This window comes from Typopeltis vanoorti, chromosome 5 (assembly GCF_054136105.1).
Source record: "Typopeltis vanoorti isolate ZY-2024b chromosome 5, IOZ_Tvanoo_1.0, whole genome shotgun sequence".
Taxonomy (NCBI): Eukaryota; Metazoa; Arthropoda; class Arachnida; order Uropygi; family Thelyphonidae; genus Typopeltis; species Typopeltis vanoorti.
The window spans coordinates 55,518,682-55,537,240 of NC_143553.1; the positions used below are offsets into that span (position 1 = coordinate 55,518,682).

Below are 18,559 nucleotides of genomic sequence, written 5' to 3' on the forward strand. Positions count from 1 at the left end.
CCACCAGTTAGTGACAGTGACCATGCTGTGCTTTCTTCGGAAGTATCTAATTGTATTGAAGCTCTGATCAGAACAGGCTACATGTTGAACTACAATGCTGGAAATTATAATCAACTTAGGAGAATACCATCTTTGGTCCCATGGTATCAGTTATTATTGAATGGGAAAAATGTCAGCAATGCATGGGAATCTTTGAAAAAGTGCTTAAATGAGGCAGTATCTAAATGCATGCCTATTGTTCGAAGAATCAATAGGTTGGGAGTGAAATGGATGTGTAACCTTATTAAGTAAGAGATCCACAAGAAGATGATGATGTGGAAAGAATATCGTAAAAATAAGAGTGAGAGGAGTTATGATATATATAAAGCGCAGGCCAAAAAGTAATGAGTATTGTGCGGAAAGCTAAAAAAAACAGAGTTATGAAAAGAAATTGGCCATACAAAATAAAGGCGATCCAAAAGAATTTTATCACTATGCCACAAACAAAAGAAAGAATGAATGCAAAAGAATAACTTCATAGAATGCAGATGGTATTCAAGTGTCAGAAGCTAATGAGATTGTTCAATCAACGAGTGCTCACTTTGCTAAGATACATCAAACCAGGTGTTTGTAACATGGTGCAAAGTTGTACTGCTACATTAGATGAAGAGTTAGGTTAATGAAAATGAGGTTGAAGAGCTGTTGCATAACCTGGATAAGAATTTGTCTATAGGGACAGATGGAATATCAGGCTGCTTTCTAAAGGAATGTTCAGCCTAATTGGCTATGCCTTTTACATGTTCATAGCTCAGGAATATATAGTTCCATTGTATAAGGGTGATGCAAAAACTGATGTGTTGAACTACCTACCTATCAGTATCTCTGATGTGGTAGTGAAGATTTTAATTTTCATCAGCTTCAACTTTTGAGAAAATGTCTTGAGCAAATTGGAAATGGCAGGGTTTATCATCCAGCTGTAAAGCCTGAACAATCTACAGTTTGTAGGCATAGAGTTGAAAATGGTTATGAACAACCCTCCAAAAAGTCATTTGTGTATATTAACTGCAAAGAAGCTTGTCTAGTGGGTCTTCAATAAAATGCTTCCCGGATTCATTCAACATCTTCCTGTGAAGTATTTAATCTTCCCGCTCCTTTTTAGTGGTGAATGTACTACCAGTCCCTTAAAATTGCTTTAACCATTAGCAGATAGCATTAACTAAAGATGGATGTTTTCCCAACAGAGTTCTGTAATGATGTTGCGTTTGACAATGGACTTGGTATTGAAAAACCAAAATACACACATTGAATTTCTCTTGAGCAGTCGCCATTTTGAAGTATGACATGATATCCTCCAGACATCAATGCATTGAAATAAAACTTTTTGAATTACACTTTCATATCTGTAAGTAGTTTTATTTTGTTGTTTTTGATTTGAAAATTATAGGCCATGGAAACCCCAGCAATAATTTAGAATGAATCACCATCATCATCATCATCATACGTATCAAGGATTTAGGCCTAGTATGGCCTGTTCTGGCCTTAGAAGTCATCGTTGAATCGTTTAAGAGGACGTCCTGGTTTTCTTTTTCCTAATGGCTTGTACTTTAAGGCTTGTTTTGGTAATCTTTCTGTTTTCATTCTTTGAACGTGTTCCATCCATCCATCTATGTTTATATTTTTTAATTTTTTCAATTACTGGTTCTTGGTTTAATTCTTTCATAATATCTTCGTTTCTTTTGTGATCAAATAGGGTATACTTTGCAGTTTTTCTCATAAACTTCATTTCTGCTGTTGTTAATCTTTGTTTGTCTTTTTGTTTTATTGTCCAGATTTCGCTTCCATACATTAAGACCGGTAGGGCTAATGTATTGTATACTTTTAGCCTGGTTTGTTTTTGAACTAGGTTTGGTTTAAATATAGAGTTAATTACTCCTGTTATTTTTAAATATTTTTCAATTTTTATGTTTATATCTTTTTCATTTTCATAAGTGATCATACATCCTAGGTAGTTAAATGAATTCACCTGTTCTAAGATCTCGTTATCTAATACTATTTTAGTTCTTGCTGGATCTTGTCCTTTAAAGGCCATAGTTTTTGATTTTTCCGTTGATATTATCATACCATAATCTTTGGATATCTCATTTAGATTTAAAATAGCTTTCTGTAAGTTATCTTCAGAATTTGTAATTATTATTTGGTCGTCTGCAAAGAGGAGAGTGTTTAAGTTAACTGTAGGTGAAAGTTTAATTCCTTGATGTAAATTTTTACTCCATTTTATTATTATTTCATTTAAGTAGATATTAAAAAGAGTTGCTGAGAGGGGACATCCCTCTCTAGTATATGATAGCTCATGATTTAATCTTATTTGTATTTGATTATTTTCATATATACTTGCGACAGCTTTTAGGATATTATTTGGTATTTGTCTTTCTTTTAATATGTTAAATAATATGTTTCTTTTAACTTTGTCAAATGCTTTTTCAAAGTCAATAAATGCAATAAGTGTTTCTAAATTATATTCTCTTCTTTTCTCTATTATTAATTTTAGGCAGAAGGCTGGGTCTATACATGATCGTCCTTTTCTAAATCCATTTTGTACCTCTAGAATAAAGTTTTCGAATAATTTCGAATAATTTAGAATGAATCACCATGTATATCTAATTCATATGCAACTGAAGTAAAATACAGGTTGGCAATAGCAATGATTGTTTTGGCTTTTCCTTTGAAAGTAAATTTTTTCAACACATGATCAAACTCATTTCTTCCTCTACCTCCAAACTATAACACAATTTTCATTATTTCGTCTACAGAGTCAAATTTGAATTACATTTATATGTTTTCATGTAAATGTAAGTCAAAGACAGTCTAAAAGATGGTACTACAGTATGAACATTATGCATCTGTGTAACTCTTTGCTGTAGCAAACTCAGATACCAAAGAAAGTCTGTTATACCAAGTTTATTTTAGTGAATTTCCTTTAGCATCAACACTGTGAGAATTCTATCAGAATATCAAGAAATTATAACATAAACCGGGGTGTATATTGGCCAAAGGATTTTAATAATTGATACTAAGTAAAAAAACACCAAGTTTCGCCAACTTAGCTGGCTGGCTTCATCAGACAGCTTCATCCTTCGGCCAATATAGAACCCAGTTTATGTTAATTTCTTGAATTCATTAAATGGTCGAAAATAATCTAGAATCGTTATCTCGGGATATTTTGATAGTCTGTTATAGTGAATGTTTGATATATTTAGTATAGTTAACTGCATGTAGTGTGGTCAACTTAAACAAAATGGGACAAGAAAGTTTAGCAAAACAGGTGTTTGATGCCAAGATGGAAGAAAAAAGATCAAGAGGAAGACCAAGATCTAGGTGGATTGATTTAATCAGAAGTGCTTTCAAGAGAGAAACGAAATGTTAGATATGACAATATTTGAGTGCTGACAAGTAATGGATGAATTTGGAGGAAAATTAGTGATAAGAGGTTAATAATAATGTAAACTTAATCATGTATTACTGTCATAGTAGCATGAAAACCACTTGTGGGTATATATATCAGGAAAAAAGTGCATTCTGTATGATGAGAACACATGGTGGTGGTGGTGGGTGGCTTTGTCATTCAAGATCTGGTACAGTACAATCTATAACCCTAAACATCTGCTCTCGTGACAGTCCAGCCAAATGTTACAATTCCTTCTTTTGTATACAAACTGTTGTGAGGTAGAACACTGTGATGGAGGACTCCGTTCTGATTTAGATGTCTGATTTCACACCTAACTTTGCTAAGATCAACAGTATCATTTCCATACACATTTTTACGATGGTTATGAATTTCCATCAGACTAATCTTCCACAGTAAGGAAGTCAATCATCGTTCTGTTTGGCATGTGAAACTTCAAAATTCACCAGCTTGAACTACTTGTATGCTGTGTTCATGTGAATGATAAGAGCACACATCACCTGCTGGATATAGAGATTACTGTCCACTCAGTGATTTATACAGCTTTCTGCCAAAAACAGGAAAAATTACTTTTGCACTGCTTCTCTTAGTATGTGCATTAATTCTGACAGTAGTACTATCACTATGAAGCCTTGCAATGTAAGGGAGGAACTTCACAATGTAGCCACTAGCATGAATGTATAACCGATAATCAGCTAATTCAAACATGGTATAACTATCATACCATGAAATCCTACATTTAAGTAATACATTTCAAAATAAAATTTACCTTAGGCATCCTGGTCATGCCTCCCACCAAAATAACATCTCCAATGTCTGTCTTTTTAACTTCACCATCATTCATAGCTTTTTTACATGGCTCAACAGTTTTCTTGATGATATCCTGCACCAAGTTTTCAAATTTTGATCTAGTCAGCTTAATATTCATGTGTTTTGGTCCACTTGCATCAACAGTTAGATATGGAAGGTTGATATCAGTCTGAAAGAGAAAATACAAAAATTTACACTCTGTTTAAATACTCAAAACTAAAAACAATACAGACTAGTCAGTGAGAGGATGATTACATTATGACTTTAACCCTCGGGAGCTCGCAGCTGATCTGACAGATACATGAAAAATGTTTAATATAAATATTCTTACACAATTCAGTGTATAGTTTGGAGGTCATGAGTAGCTCTGCATTCATATGTTATGAGTGATATTCCGCACTGTTTTTTGTCAGTTTGGTTTAACACATGCTATGTAAAGGTTTGTGATATTTGGCAGTAAATTGTATTTGAGAGATATACTGCGACCTCCGATGTCAGTATAGTATGGTTTAATTGGGTTTTTTTTAATTCTTTGTTCAATAATTTCTAGATTGTAACTGAAAATAAACCATCATGTTTACTCAAATAGAGAGCCAAAGACTTATTTATCATACATGTCCTCAAGGAGATGTGCTTTACATTATGGAAAATAGTAAGAAAAGTGATCTAGATCTTAGTCCACCTTTACTACGAGTTGCCCATAAGGTTGCTTATGCTTGCATCTGCCGAAACTTTTATAGTTTCTATATATTCGGCACGAAACTCGTGTAGTTTCTATATTCGGCTATGAAATAATGTTGGATTCAATATCCACTTAATTTGCACCATCATGTGTTATATTTGCAGTGTTTTTTCTTTATGTTTCATTGCATTTTAACACATACCAATAATGAATGTATCTCTCAGATATAACGCGGCCTATGCTGTGAGCTCCTGAGGGTTAAATATGCAGCTGTATTACATGAGTACAATAATAATTCTCACTCAAGAATTACAGCAATTTAGTACAGAAATGAAAAGGGGAAAAAAAAAAAAAATCAGTCACATGTATGATAATTGGAGTGTTTGCATGTATTTCTCTCCTCTCATTCCTTGGATGAAGACAGTTCTGTTAGCCTTACATAACTTTAGCCTTATGATTTGCTCTTTCTATAATATTCAAAGAAAGAAAAGTAATAACATTTTTGTATAGAATACCATGATGGTCCAGAAAATCTTAATTATATTTCCTATCTTTAAAATTGGTATATTATTTGTCAGATCTCCAATACATAAAAGTACTTACATCTCAGTCTTTCTCCAGACATTTTTGCTTTGAATACTTGGTGTTCATATTTTTCATTCCCCATTCCAAATTCTAATTTAAGTTTGGAATGGGAAAGGAAATATTAACCTAATCTTACATCACCTTAGATTAGCAGAGCTGATCTGATTGGGGGGAGGGGGAATATCAGATTAAACATATCTGAAGAATACCAAATATCAAGTTTCTAAATTTTCGTTTATAATATAGTTGTCATCAATGCTACCTGTTTACTTCAATAATTTTCAAGTGAACTCTCATGGCCTGGTCTCCAGTCTTTAACCATCCATTCTATTTCTAACACAAGTTCCATATCCATATTAAAATTAGGCAATAATCATTAAAATCTAAGATTTTCTTTGTTTGAAAACTTTCTGGTATATTAAAGATATGATTTGCACTCCTGAATACGCCAGTCTGTTACTATTCTATAAGCAACTAAACAGAAACAACAAAATAGAATTACATGTCTCCACTGCAGTGTATTTCATAAACATGATGTGATATATCTAGAAGGAGCAGATGTAACGCACAATTTTTTAATCACTTTTAATATCCTGCCAGCATAGTGTATGAAACAATTCATTACATATATTTCATAGAGACAACACCCTGCTTAAAAAGAGAACAACTATCTTTTAATAAAATAAATTCAGTAATGTAATTAGCATGGAATTCATTTCAGTAAAAGAGAATTGATCTCTTTTTAAGCAGGGTGTTGTCTTTATGAAATATGTACAAAGAATTATTTCTTTGTACTTCTAAAAACACATGTAGAAATACTCCATTTCTACATGTGATTTTGCATGTATGGTCTGTGCAATAATATGAAATACAGGAATATTTTTCAACCATAACATGACCACAATTTCCTTACTTTCATTATGACAAGCAGAGTTAATTAATTCCTATAATAGTCTAATACTGTGCCAATATACCATAGCTACAATATACCAATGCATTACAGAATAACGTAACGTATTGTCCTGAAATTCCTTAACTACACTTGAGCAAATAACAGTTCAGTTTGATTACAGATTATATTCATCACTATCAAATAAATGTTTGATAGTCATTCACTGCAATAAAATAATTCTTTCATTCTTTATTGGCATGCTTTGTGAAAGTAATTTTAATGTTTAGTATAAATTTTCATCATCATTATTAAATTCCTAACATATTCCATATACCCTCAGCCGGAGTACAGGATCTTATGATAGCACTACATGAAAAGTTATTGGGTTGGCAAATAAGTTCGTTTGGTTTTTCAGAGTGGAATGAAACACATTTTATTTAATATATATAATACATACTAGTCAGTTATATATTGACCCTCTTTATCAATGACTTCTTGCCATCTGTCCACCAACTTCATTATGCTGCATTCATAAAACTCCTGAGGTATACTGGCGAAAAACTAATCCAGCTGTCTTTTGACAGCCTCCTCATTAGCAAAGTTTTCCCTTTCAGAGAATTCTGCAACGATCGGAATTAGTGGTAATTGGAAGGTGCCAGTCCGGTGAATACAGAGGATGCGGCAAAACATCCCAGCCAAGATGTAACAATTTACTCCAGGTTGTTAACGATGTGTGGGATCTGGCATTGTCATGGTGAAAGACAACTCCTTTCTGATTTGCCAATTAAGAATGTTTTGTGCTAATTGCACAGGCCAGTTGCATTAACTGTGAGCAATAGACAGTTGAAATCGTTCTGTCTCATGGTAACACCTCGTAGTGGACAACACCTTCATAATCCCACCACAGAGAGAGATCATGATCTTTTTTGGGTGCAATCTCGCTTTCGAGGCTGTCTGCAGCAGTTCGCTCTTGTGCCCCATGATCTTTTATGTAACGGGGTGATTAATGGACAAAGCTGTATAACTGAGAGTGGACCTCCACGATTTTTACTGAAGATGGTAAATTAAATATAGAAATAGACAACAGAATCAGCAAAGCTGGTATGGTAGGAAGTCAATTGAATAAATTCATAAGGAATAAGAGAGAAATTAGTATGAACACTAAATTAGCTGTATACAAAACAGTGTTCAAACCAGTTTTAACTTATGGATCTGAGAGCTGGGTCAGAAGTAAAACACTTGACCAAAGACTAGAGACCACAGATATGAGAGTCCTGAAAAAGATTATAGGTGTGAACAGATGGCATCAATGGCAATATCATATTAAAAACTAGGATATTAGGAAAGAATTTGACATTGTCAGCATCCAGGAATGCGTTAGCAGAGCTAATCTCAGGTGGTATTTTCACTTAAACAGAATGGGCGAAGAAAGATTAGCAAAACAAGTGTTCTCACAGCCAGGTTGGCAGCAAAATGACCCAGAGAAAGACCAAGATATAGGTGGATTGATACGATACAATGTGCCTTAAACGATAGAAATATAAGATCTGATAATGCTGGAGTCTTGACAAATAACAGACTGATTTGTAGGAAAATTGTAGATAGGAAGTTAGTAACGATGTAATTTTTTTTCATGTAGTACTATCAATATCCTGTACACCCCTTGAGGGTACATGGCAAGAATTTGATGATGATGATGTTATAGTACATGACCCATTTTTCATCTCCAGTAATCATTCGCTTCAAAAATGGGTCATTTTCTTGGTGACGTCGCAACAAATCACAGATGGATATGCGAGCAGTCATATTGGCTACAGTCAATTCATGCGGCACCAAAACACCGAGTTTTGAAACATATATCCCAACTTGTGCAAATGGTTCTCAACGCTTGTTTGGGATATGTTCAGTACTGCAGCAATCTCCTGCACTGTTTGTGGTGGATTTTTGTTGACGACATCCTTCACAACACTCGAATCTACCTCAATTGGGCGACCGGCGTGAAGCACATCACTGACGTCGAAATCTCCAGAACGGAATTTGGCAAACCACTTTTGGGATACGCATTGTTAAGGCACCGTCCCCATATACGCAGCATATTTTTTTATGGGCCTCCACAGCTCGTTTGCCTTTTTTGAAATAAAAAAGCAAAATATGCCGGTAATATACGTTATTTCCTTCCATTTCCAAAAATACGTTACACACATGCAACTGAAGTAGGCTAAACGAAAATTCACTGAAACGTTATGTGAAATGTCGTCTTTCATCTGTGCAATAGCGACAGGTGAAGCGGCATAAACTTCTACTAACGCATTAACCGAACTATCTTATTTGCCAACCCAATATATTGTTACTGACTTCCTATCAACAATTTCCCTCCAGATTAGCCTGTTATCAGTCAACATTCCAATATTATCAGATCTTATATTTCTGTCTTCTAAGGCACTTGTTACTGTATCAATCTACTTACATCTCAGTCTTCCTCTGGGTCTTTCTCCTGCCAACCTGGAAGAGAACACTTGTTTAGCTAATCTTTCTCTCCCATTCTGTTTAAATGGATATACCACCTAAGATAAGTTCTGCTAGCACATTCCTGAATACAATGTCAAGTTCCTTCCTAATATCCTTTTTTTTTTAATATGATAGTGCCATTGATGACAGCTCTCTCTCTCTCCCCCAGATCCATAAGTTAAAATTGGTTTCAATACCATCTTATATACAGCTAGTACTTCACTAAAAATTTTGCCTAAATAGCTGAAATGTTTTAATTGTTCTATAGGTTCTTCATTCAGGATGCAGTTTATGTTTTCAATGTCTTTTGTCTTTTTAATGGTTATTTTCATAACCATTACAAAACCATTACATACCAACTTTATTACAGAAGTTATTCAATTTGGTCAGGGAATCCTGCAGACTTGTCCTGGATTTATTTAGGAGTATAACATCATCTGCATAAAGAAAGGAGCTGAGATTAACATCTCCAATTTTGATATCAGGTTTAATACCGCTTTTCTTCATAATGTGATCCATATAGATAATGAATAAATACCAGTGGAGTTAATGAACACCCTTGTTGCACACCTGACTTAACATCAAACCATCTTCTTGTACCTGATTCAATTCTAATTGCTGATTTACAATTCAAATACAGACACTGCTTGATATAATGTTCCATTTATACCATATAAGTGGAGCATTCTGAACAGATTTCTTCTTGATACCTTGTCATATGCCTTTTCCAGATGTACAAAATTCAAATACAAATCCTTGTCATATTCCCATTATTCCTCAAATATTTGTCTTAAAGTGAAAATCTGATCCTGAGAACCATTGTTGGTCCGAATCCAACTTGTTCTTCTCCAAGCTTCTCCTCCAAAATTTTTCTTAGCTGTTTCTCTAGAATACTTGTATAAATCTTACCATTAATGCCCAGTAGAGAAATTCCTCCGCAATTCTCACCATTCTGCTTTCTCTTTTTTATAGATGGATACTATGAGTGCTCTACTCCAATCATCTGGAATCCGATGCTCTGACAAGGCCTTCTTAATTATGAAGTGTAGTCACTGTATAACTTTTATGCATCCATATTTTAGCATGTCTGGTTGAATATCATCTACTCCAGCTGACTTTCGACATTTCAGGTTTGTAATAGCTTTTCAAGTACAGATATATATATATATATATATATATATATATATATATATATTCAAGATTGCATTCCTGTTGAGTGTTTTCTACTACCATGCTATCATTGCTTGTTTCATTTAGCAATCGATCAAAGTAATTACTCCATACAAGAATATCTTTATCTTCAATTTTCATGTCACCTTTATCATCTGTAATACCTTCTACAGTACTCTTTCCTCCATTTCTGAGCTTTTTCAATAGCCTGTAGAATAATTTACCACCTTCCTGATATTTATTTTCTTGGTTCTTACCAAATTCTTTGCATGACTTTTGTATAACTAATTTTGCACAATGCTTCGCTTTCTTACATTTTTCTCTGTATTCTCTACGAGCACAAGCTGACTTACTTGCCAGGAACTTTCAATATGGTTTCTTCTTTTTCTTGACTGCCTCTATAACTTCCTGAGTCCACTATGGAGTTCTGATTTTTCTATCTTTGTAGATTACCTCAGCACATGACTGAATCGATGAAAGTTTTCTTTAGGGTCTGCCACCGTATCTCGAAGGTTTGTTTCTTGTTTTCAAACTCTTTCAGCTTTTCTTGAATAATGTTTGCATATTTGTGCCTACAGTTTACGCGTGATAGCTGTTTAACTTTTATTCGTTTCTAAAATTTCTTACACACCCTTCTTTTCAATTTTATCCTGCTCAACATCAAATGGTTATCACTTCCTCTTTCAAATCCTCTGTATACTCGTATTCTGAACCAGTGGCAAACGTAACGTTGACAATAACATAGTCAATGACACTTTTCTTATTCCTTGCTGCTTCACTATGTGAATTTGTGCACATTTTTATGTTGAAACATGGTGTTAGTAATAACTAGTTCATGTCTAGCAAGTGCTTATGATTATTATTAGCTTTGCTCTTTTCTCCAAATTTTCCCAAAACATTCTTATATTCTGGTAATCATTTCCTACTCTGCTGTTTAGATATCAAACGAGAACCAACTTTTCTTTTATCGTTATGTCTGCTGCCTTCTATAATGCCTCGAAAAATTCCTCGACTTCTTTCTTAGTAGAATCTTCTGTGGAACCATAAACGCAAGTAAGTCTCGTTGTCCAATTTCCCATTCTGATATTAGCCCACATCACTCTACTTGATACTGCCTGCAATTCAAGATGATCATCCTCAGATCAAGATTATAAATTTTCAGAAATGTAAAAATAAGAACGCTTGAATGGAATAGGAGTAAGCTGCGTATGATTTATTTGGGGGGTGGGGAGTGAACAGATGTAAATGTAACTATATCTTTCTACCCTATATATATACAACCCTCATCTAGAGCAGAATGCTTTAGTCTATTACAGTATGAAGGCACCTAAATCACTGTAATGACAGAGTAGTTGAAGAAGACGATATCACTGTATCGCAGTGTATATGGCTGTGCAAACCACAAGTGGCAGTCACTGGAAAAGGAAATGATATCAAGATATTTGAAAAAGGCATGATCGTCGAGTATCTCCATCTCAGAACATAAGGTGGATGCTTGCAACGTAATGTTAAAAAATGTACACAGATTATCTCTTGGCAACAAAGATGTAAAGCAGAATATGGATGAGCATGACAAGCGAAGAGTTCAACCCTATGTGAAGATTAATCAGTTAACATTTTCATGGTTGTTAATGCAACAAAATGAGAATGCAGAATAGCACCTCGCATGATGTACCATATGCTCACTCTTTTCTTTCACTAAAAGTTACTGTTGCAAGCAGCTGCCGTGGATTAACATGTCAGAGGAGTGTGAAAAGATCAGCTAGTTTGATGCCTGGTTCCTGCTGCAATGCAAACATGAAAAAACGTAAGATGGATCTCTCAACCATGGTTTCCATCTCCCATATCCTGATAAAATTGTGATTGGAGAGGGAGAGAAGAGGAAGGGATCCTTCTCAAAAGTGTTCATTCTTTGGTATTAACCAACATCTAATCAGTGTGACATAGTGGCTCAGAGCAGACTCCTTCCCTCCCTTTTATGTGCACCTGTTAATGATGCACCAAAAGTCTATGCCAGAAAGAAATCTCAGAAAACAGAAGATATCAATCCATCTTGAATAACTGACCACCTGCCACCTACAATGCATTTTGTGACACCATGCAGAAGGCTTAGGTGCCAATTATTATTCTTAAAGTAAACCTATTATCATATTCTCAATACTGCATAACAGAAACAAAAATCATCTAATTTCTTAAGCTAACAATATTGACAAAAATAATGGAAGATGATAAGAAATACAGACATTAAGAATGTACTAGGACTGGAAAGTGTTGAGAGAATGCTTGTGAATTCCCATTTTAAGGAAGAAAAAAGTGGATAGATCAGACAACAGATTATTTGGAGGATGGAGGAAGGGACTTGAACTGAGATAGTATTTATGAAGAAGAAATATGGGATGAAAGAAAGAGATGGAAAGCACTTATCTACTTATACATACATACATCTTCAAGGCCCACTCTTCCTAATTGGGTTGTGGGGGCAACAGCTGCAAGAGGAACTTCCAATGGTCACGATCCTCTGCCACCAAGCTCAGAAGTTCTGGTGGGATTCCCAAACGTGTCCACCCAAGGTTTTGGATATAATCTATCCAGCGAGTCCTTGGCCTTCCAAGTGGCCTCCCACCCTCTGGCTTGGCAAAGAGGGCCTACCGAGGGAGCCTCTCTTGTGGCATTCTGACCAGGTGCCCGTACCAGCGTAACTGTGATCTCTCAACACGGAGAAGCAGCGGTTGAGTATTGAGGGTTTCCTGAATTGCAGAGCTTCTGACTCTGTCGAGTTTTGTCAGCCCCGCAACCCCTCGAAGGAACCTCATTTCAGCCGCTTGGATTTGTGTCTGCATTCTTTCGGTCATTACCCAACTCTCATGACCATAGGTGAGGATGGGGACATAGACTGTATTGAAGACAGCCAGCTTTGCCTTCTGGCTTAACTCCCACTTCAATACTACTGAACGGCCAAGCTCCTGCAATATTGAGCTTGCTAAGCCAATTCGAGTATCTAGCTCTACGTCTCCCATTTTCCATCATTCGTGAATATGGACCCAAGGTATTTAAACTTCTCCACCTGTCTCATTGGGACTCCACTTACATTTAGAGTGCACTGGAATGGTTGTCTTGAGACCACAAATGTTTCAGTTTTGGCCACACTGATCTTCATTCCGGCATCTGCACAAACAGCTACAAACCTATCCAGAGTCCGCTGGAGGTCATCTGTGGAAGAGCTAAGCAGAACTAGGTCATCTGCAAAAAGCAGACGTCCAATGCTACATTTTCCAATTCTGACACAATCACTGCCTCGGCTGTGCCTATCAATCCAGTCCATAAATATTATGAAAAGGAGGGGTGACAGAACACGCCCTTGGTGGAGACCAACGGAGACTGTGAAAGGTTCAGACTTTGTGCTGTTTACCCTGACACAAAACTCTGGACATTCATAGAGGGACTTGATGGCAGCTAATAGTTGACCATCCGCTCCATACTCCTGTACTACTTGCCAAAGCTTATCCTGAGGAACCCGGTCATATGCCTTCTCCAAGTCCACAAAACATGTGTAGACATTCTTGGCATATTCCCAAGATTTCTCAAAGACTTGCCTTAAAGTGAAGATTTGGTCAGTTGTGCTTCTACCAGGACGAAAGCCACATTGTTCTTCCTGGAACTTTGACTCAACTATACTCCTGCACCGTCTTTCCAAGCACTTAGCATACACTTTCCCAGGCAGGCTGAGCAGAGAGATGCCACGATAGTTACTGCAATCCTTCTGGTCTCCCTTCTTAAAGACTGGTATTATTATGCCTGTCTGCCATTGCTTTGGTGCTCGCCCAGATATCCAAGCAGCCTGACACACTCGAGTCAGCCAGAGAACACCATCTCGATTTAACACGTTCATTGCCAATCACGCGATATCGTGTGATGCGAGTTCTCACCAAACGGCTGATCATGCGTTATCGCATGGACGTCACTATCAAGTAAAAATAATTTGGCCACCACACGAAATTCCAATTTTCAGCTTGGCAATGAACGTGTTAAGGCTTTTAGCATTTCAGGCCGAATTTCATCATCGCCAGCAGCCTTGCCCAATTTTAGCGATTTTATTGCTAAATGGACCTCTTCTGCTGTGAAACTAGTCATTGCCCCGATCTGCACCTCTTGGATGTCCACAACTGCTGGGCCACCCGGGTTAAGAAGGCTCTCAAAGTATTCCCTCCATCTGTGGAGGATATCCTTCTCGGTTGTTAAAAGTGCACCATCAGAGACCTTAATTGCCCTTGCAATTAAGGCCTCTGATGGTGCACTTTTTAATTTCAAATTTTCTTTTGGAATATTTCTTGATGGTGATTAAGCTGCTGATGTTTGCTGGATTCAAATGAGCATAGAACACAAGATATTGCAATCAAGTGTGTAATGAAATGAATTCAAAATTGTAATGAAAAAAGCAGAGAATGAGTTGTAACATATATCTCCTGGAGCTCGATATATGTAGGATGCATGCTAAGACTGCTCTTTTTTCCATAACAGCTTGAACTATTTCCACTACTCACTTGATTACAATGCCTTGTGTTCTACAAGGACTCTTGAGTTTCAGATGGTATAAATCTAGCAAACCATCAGCAACTTAATAAATGACATAATTTATTTGGTTCTTGTATGTTGCCGTGAGTCAATAATACTAAGAAAAGGTGTAATGAATACTATGAAACAAAGACATGTATCCTCCTTCACTGAAACTGTGGGATGCCTTGTATATAGCTAGATCCAAAATCATTCTGGACAATGAGTGGAATCATTAATATGGTGAGTACAAGCTATTATTTATATGGGAAGAAAGCAATATTAAACTGGTAGTCATAATTCAATGTTATATTAGTGTGGGGGTTATATGTTTGTTCAAATGCCACTGAAGTACCCAATTAAATGCCCAAAAAATGTCTTTTTGAGAATTGATTATAATTTCTCTTTCTGATAATTTACAATCAATCACAAAGACATTTTAATTTTAAAAATACATCTTAATAATTACAACATAGATGTTGGCTTAATTACCGTATTTAATGTTTAATTAATTAAAAATTATGAGATTTTTTTTGCTCATTATAGACTCGTAACAGATTTCTACTATATTTTGAACAAGGAAACTTTAATTTAAAAAAAAACCTTCAGAACACATAATTAACAGAATGAATACATTAGTATAACATACCTGCACAGCAGAAGAAAGTTCAATCTTTGCTTTTTCAGCAGCCTCTTTCAACCGTTGCATAGCCATAGGATCTTTAGTCAAATCAACACTTTGCTAAATTTTAAAATAAATAAAGTGTTTTAAAATTAATATTAAATCATTTGGTCAAAAATAGCTAATGTAATAGTAACTTTATTCTAAAAATTAATTTTCATATCAAATGTCACAGATAATTGATAACTAATAAAAAAATTTGTAACTATTCACTATTTAAAATCATTCTAATATTTTGGATAAAAGAAAACTAAAATTCTGCTGCATTCTTTGATCAAGTTCTAAAAACAATAACTTCAATCATCTAATTCCTTCCCCTCCTTCTGTGACTGAATGAATGAAAACCATATCAAATGTGTTTACACCCAGAACTGCAGATGAAGAGTCAAAATATTTAAAATAATGTGGAATTGTTCAGTGGGAATGTCTTAGTATCCTTTCACAAAAGGTCCAATTCTCAATAATGATCGTTAAAACAGCCAACTTTTTTCATGTGTTGGTGTGATGGCAAAGCAAGTTTGCATGACAGCCTTCTTCAGCAGGGAGAGAATTACTGCACTATGGATTGCATAAATCATCACACTGTACTATCTTTGCGCTTTCAGTCAAATGTGATTTGATTTTCAAGAAAATATATAGGTAAGTAGAAAAAAATCTATTTAACAATAAATTCACACAGAATTTCGCAATTATAGCTATTACATTATCAAAACACATGAGCAAGAAAGAACGGTATAGGTCATGCATCAATTGAAAATATTAAATAAACAGTTAAAAGAACTCTTCACTAGTTGAGAAATGGCACCTGAATAACACAGTAAATTATCCTTAACTGTTTACATAAAACCTGCTTACAATGGCAAATGTACCCACAAGGATACCCACCATCACCCAACAAAGGCTTAGAAGAAGAAAACCAAGATATAGGAGAAACTAAAGATGAAAACAGCTGACTGGATCAAACATCTAACAATGTACCAGTTGGAAGAAATTTGAGTAAGCTAATAATAACTACATCAGGAGCGAATATTCAGGATGTGCTAGATGTGCAGTGCTCATCCAGCAAATAGCAATATCACCAATATATTTTTGCATTTATTCCTGCTAAAGACTCCCCTAATTGTTTCTAGACTTTGCATGATTCCTTAACGTAAATACAGTATACTAATGCTTCATGAACACCTTTCGATGCATAAACATTGCATCACATTCGCATTAATAGCCCGGGTGTGTGTTCAAAGTGTATACACCTTTGAGCCCTTTGAAAAGATGTACAGGTGGCACAGCATGTCAAATTCTTAGCATTCTAGTAGTTTTAAATTGGTCAGAAGGAGAGGCAGTATGAGCTCTGAGACAATAGCAACTAGAGGCAGTGATTAGTTATTGTGTCAACCAATCCAATTGAATGTTGTCATTTTTCATTAGTTGCTATTTTTGTTTTCTGTTCATCTGTTTTTGTGTGTGAAGTGTGAACTGACGTGGTAGGCAAATGTTTTTATAGATATATAATAAATTTAGTTTAATCCTTTATCCAAGTGTGAGTTTGCGCCTGAAAGTATCTTCAGGACTGTGGTAAGGTGATACAGCACCAGGGCAACTCGTTGCAAAGGTGGAGCAAGCTACCAACACTCCTGTCTCAGTATCTCCTATAATGCAAAACACATCTCCTTGCGGATATGTCTAATGTTATGCATTAAGGGAAGGGCCACTACCCAGACTAGTTTCGACCTTTATTGAGGTCTCTTCAGTGGGAGCCAGGCCCAAGCTGAGATACCAGGCAGAAGCATTCGCAGGTCATCTCTACCTATAGGAGTTGCCAAATGGTGTGCCACCCTTTTTTTAATAAATTACTCTGGATTTAGAGAAAGATGTTGAAAGTTTATTTTTCACTTGGTTAGAGTATAATAAGCAAGCTACCAACACTCCTAGGAGTGTTGGTAGCTTGCTCCACCTTTGCAACGCATTGCCCTGGTGCTGTATCACCTTACCCCAGTCCTGAAGATACTTTCAGGCGCAAACTCACACTTGGATAAAGGATTAAACTAAATTTATTATACTCTAACCAAGTGAAAAATAAACTTTCAACGTTTTTATAGATAACAAAGACATGTTTTTAATATATAAGTTTCGATAAATTTATAACTTTTTGCCCATATTTACAATGGGGAAACAGTATCGTAGTTGAAGGAGATAAGCTTCGTCCTCCTCTTCCAAATTTTACACCTTTTAGTAATTCAAATATACCAACCAAATACAGCATTTTTCTTCAACATTGTTTTCTAATATACAATATCTTAAAACACATTGTATCCCACTCATATCCAAATCATTAACTAGATTTGGATACAATTAATTGATAAATTAAGTATTCAAAGTTCTCCTACAATTAATTGCATTAGGTCAATTAAGATGAGTACCAATGTGCTATACACTCTTAAAACTTTCATACATAGATAAACCTGCAACGATACAGTCAAACTGATGTGAATTTTGTAGCACAGGTTGAATAAGCATACCCAACCGAAATGGGCATGCGATGCCACTGGACTACATAATATATCATCAATACGACAGTGCAACGAGAAAGAAATTTTGAAAGTATGCTGATCATGAAATGTTATGTAAGTTCCCTGAGGATATATAATGCTAAACCTTTTCTCCAACTAATAGGCTGCACACTAAAATCCCAATCATTATGAATGCCTATCCATGTTTTTTTAGGTATAATAATATAATAATTTTAGGTATAAAATAATAAAAATACAAAAAACCCTATTCTATCCATGGTACTAACATAAGTTTGCAACCTTTTGTGGTTAGAAGCCATATAAAAAATTCACAACCAAGTTAACAAGGGAATGTGCTTTTAGACTTCACAAAGGGGAACAACGGTTAGCTTTTATAATTCAAATACAAGAAGGTTACATAACTTATAAAACATTATGAACAATTAATTACTATTTCCTAAAACCTTGAGACAGGCATGCAAATCAGAGCAGTTGGGATTCAGATGATGTACAGTTTCACAAATTTCAAGAAAGAGATAATCAAATTCAATATAATGAAGTGAAGAATCTTGGCCATAGTTCTGATGTTCTTAGATTCTAATTTTAACTGAACAGCAATTGAGAGCACATTTAGGCTCAGGTGAAGATTAACACTCATACTAAAAATTTAATGGAATCAATCCAGAACAAAGAGAAAGAATTAAATTGCAGATTTAATCATTCCAATATT

At 35.4% G+C, this 18,559-nt stretch overlaps 1 protein-coding gene across 1 annotated transcript in view; it reads right to left on the reverse strand.

Annotated features, from left to right (window-relative positions):
* Nucleotides 1-18,559, reverse strand: part of Hsc70-5 (Heat shock protein 70 cognate 5) — a 197,603-nt gene that overhangs the window by 76,709 nt on the left and 102,335 nt on the right. The window contains exons 8-9 of the mRNA XM_090392437.1: nucleotides 15,290-15,382; nucleotides 4,212-4,421 (exon numbers count right to left, since the gene is read on the reverse strand). Coding sequence (XP_090248563.1) covers nucleotides 4,212-4,421; nucleotides 15,290-15,382 — 303 coding nt within the window. The remainder of the gene's footprint in view (nucleotides 1-4,211; nucleotides 4,422-15,289; nucleotides 15,383-18,559) is intronic.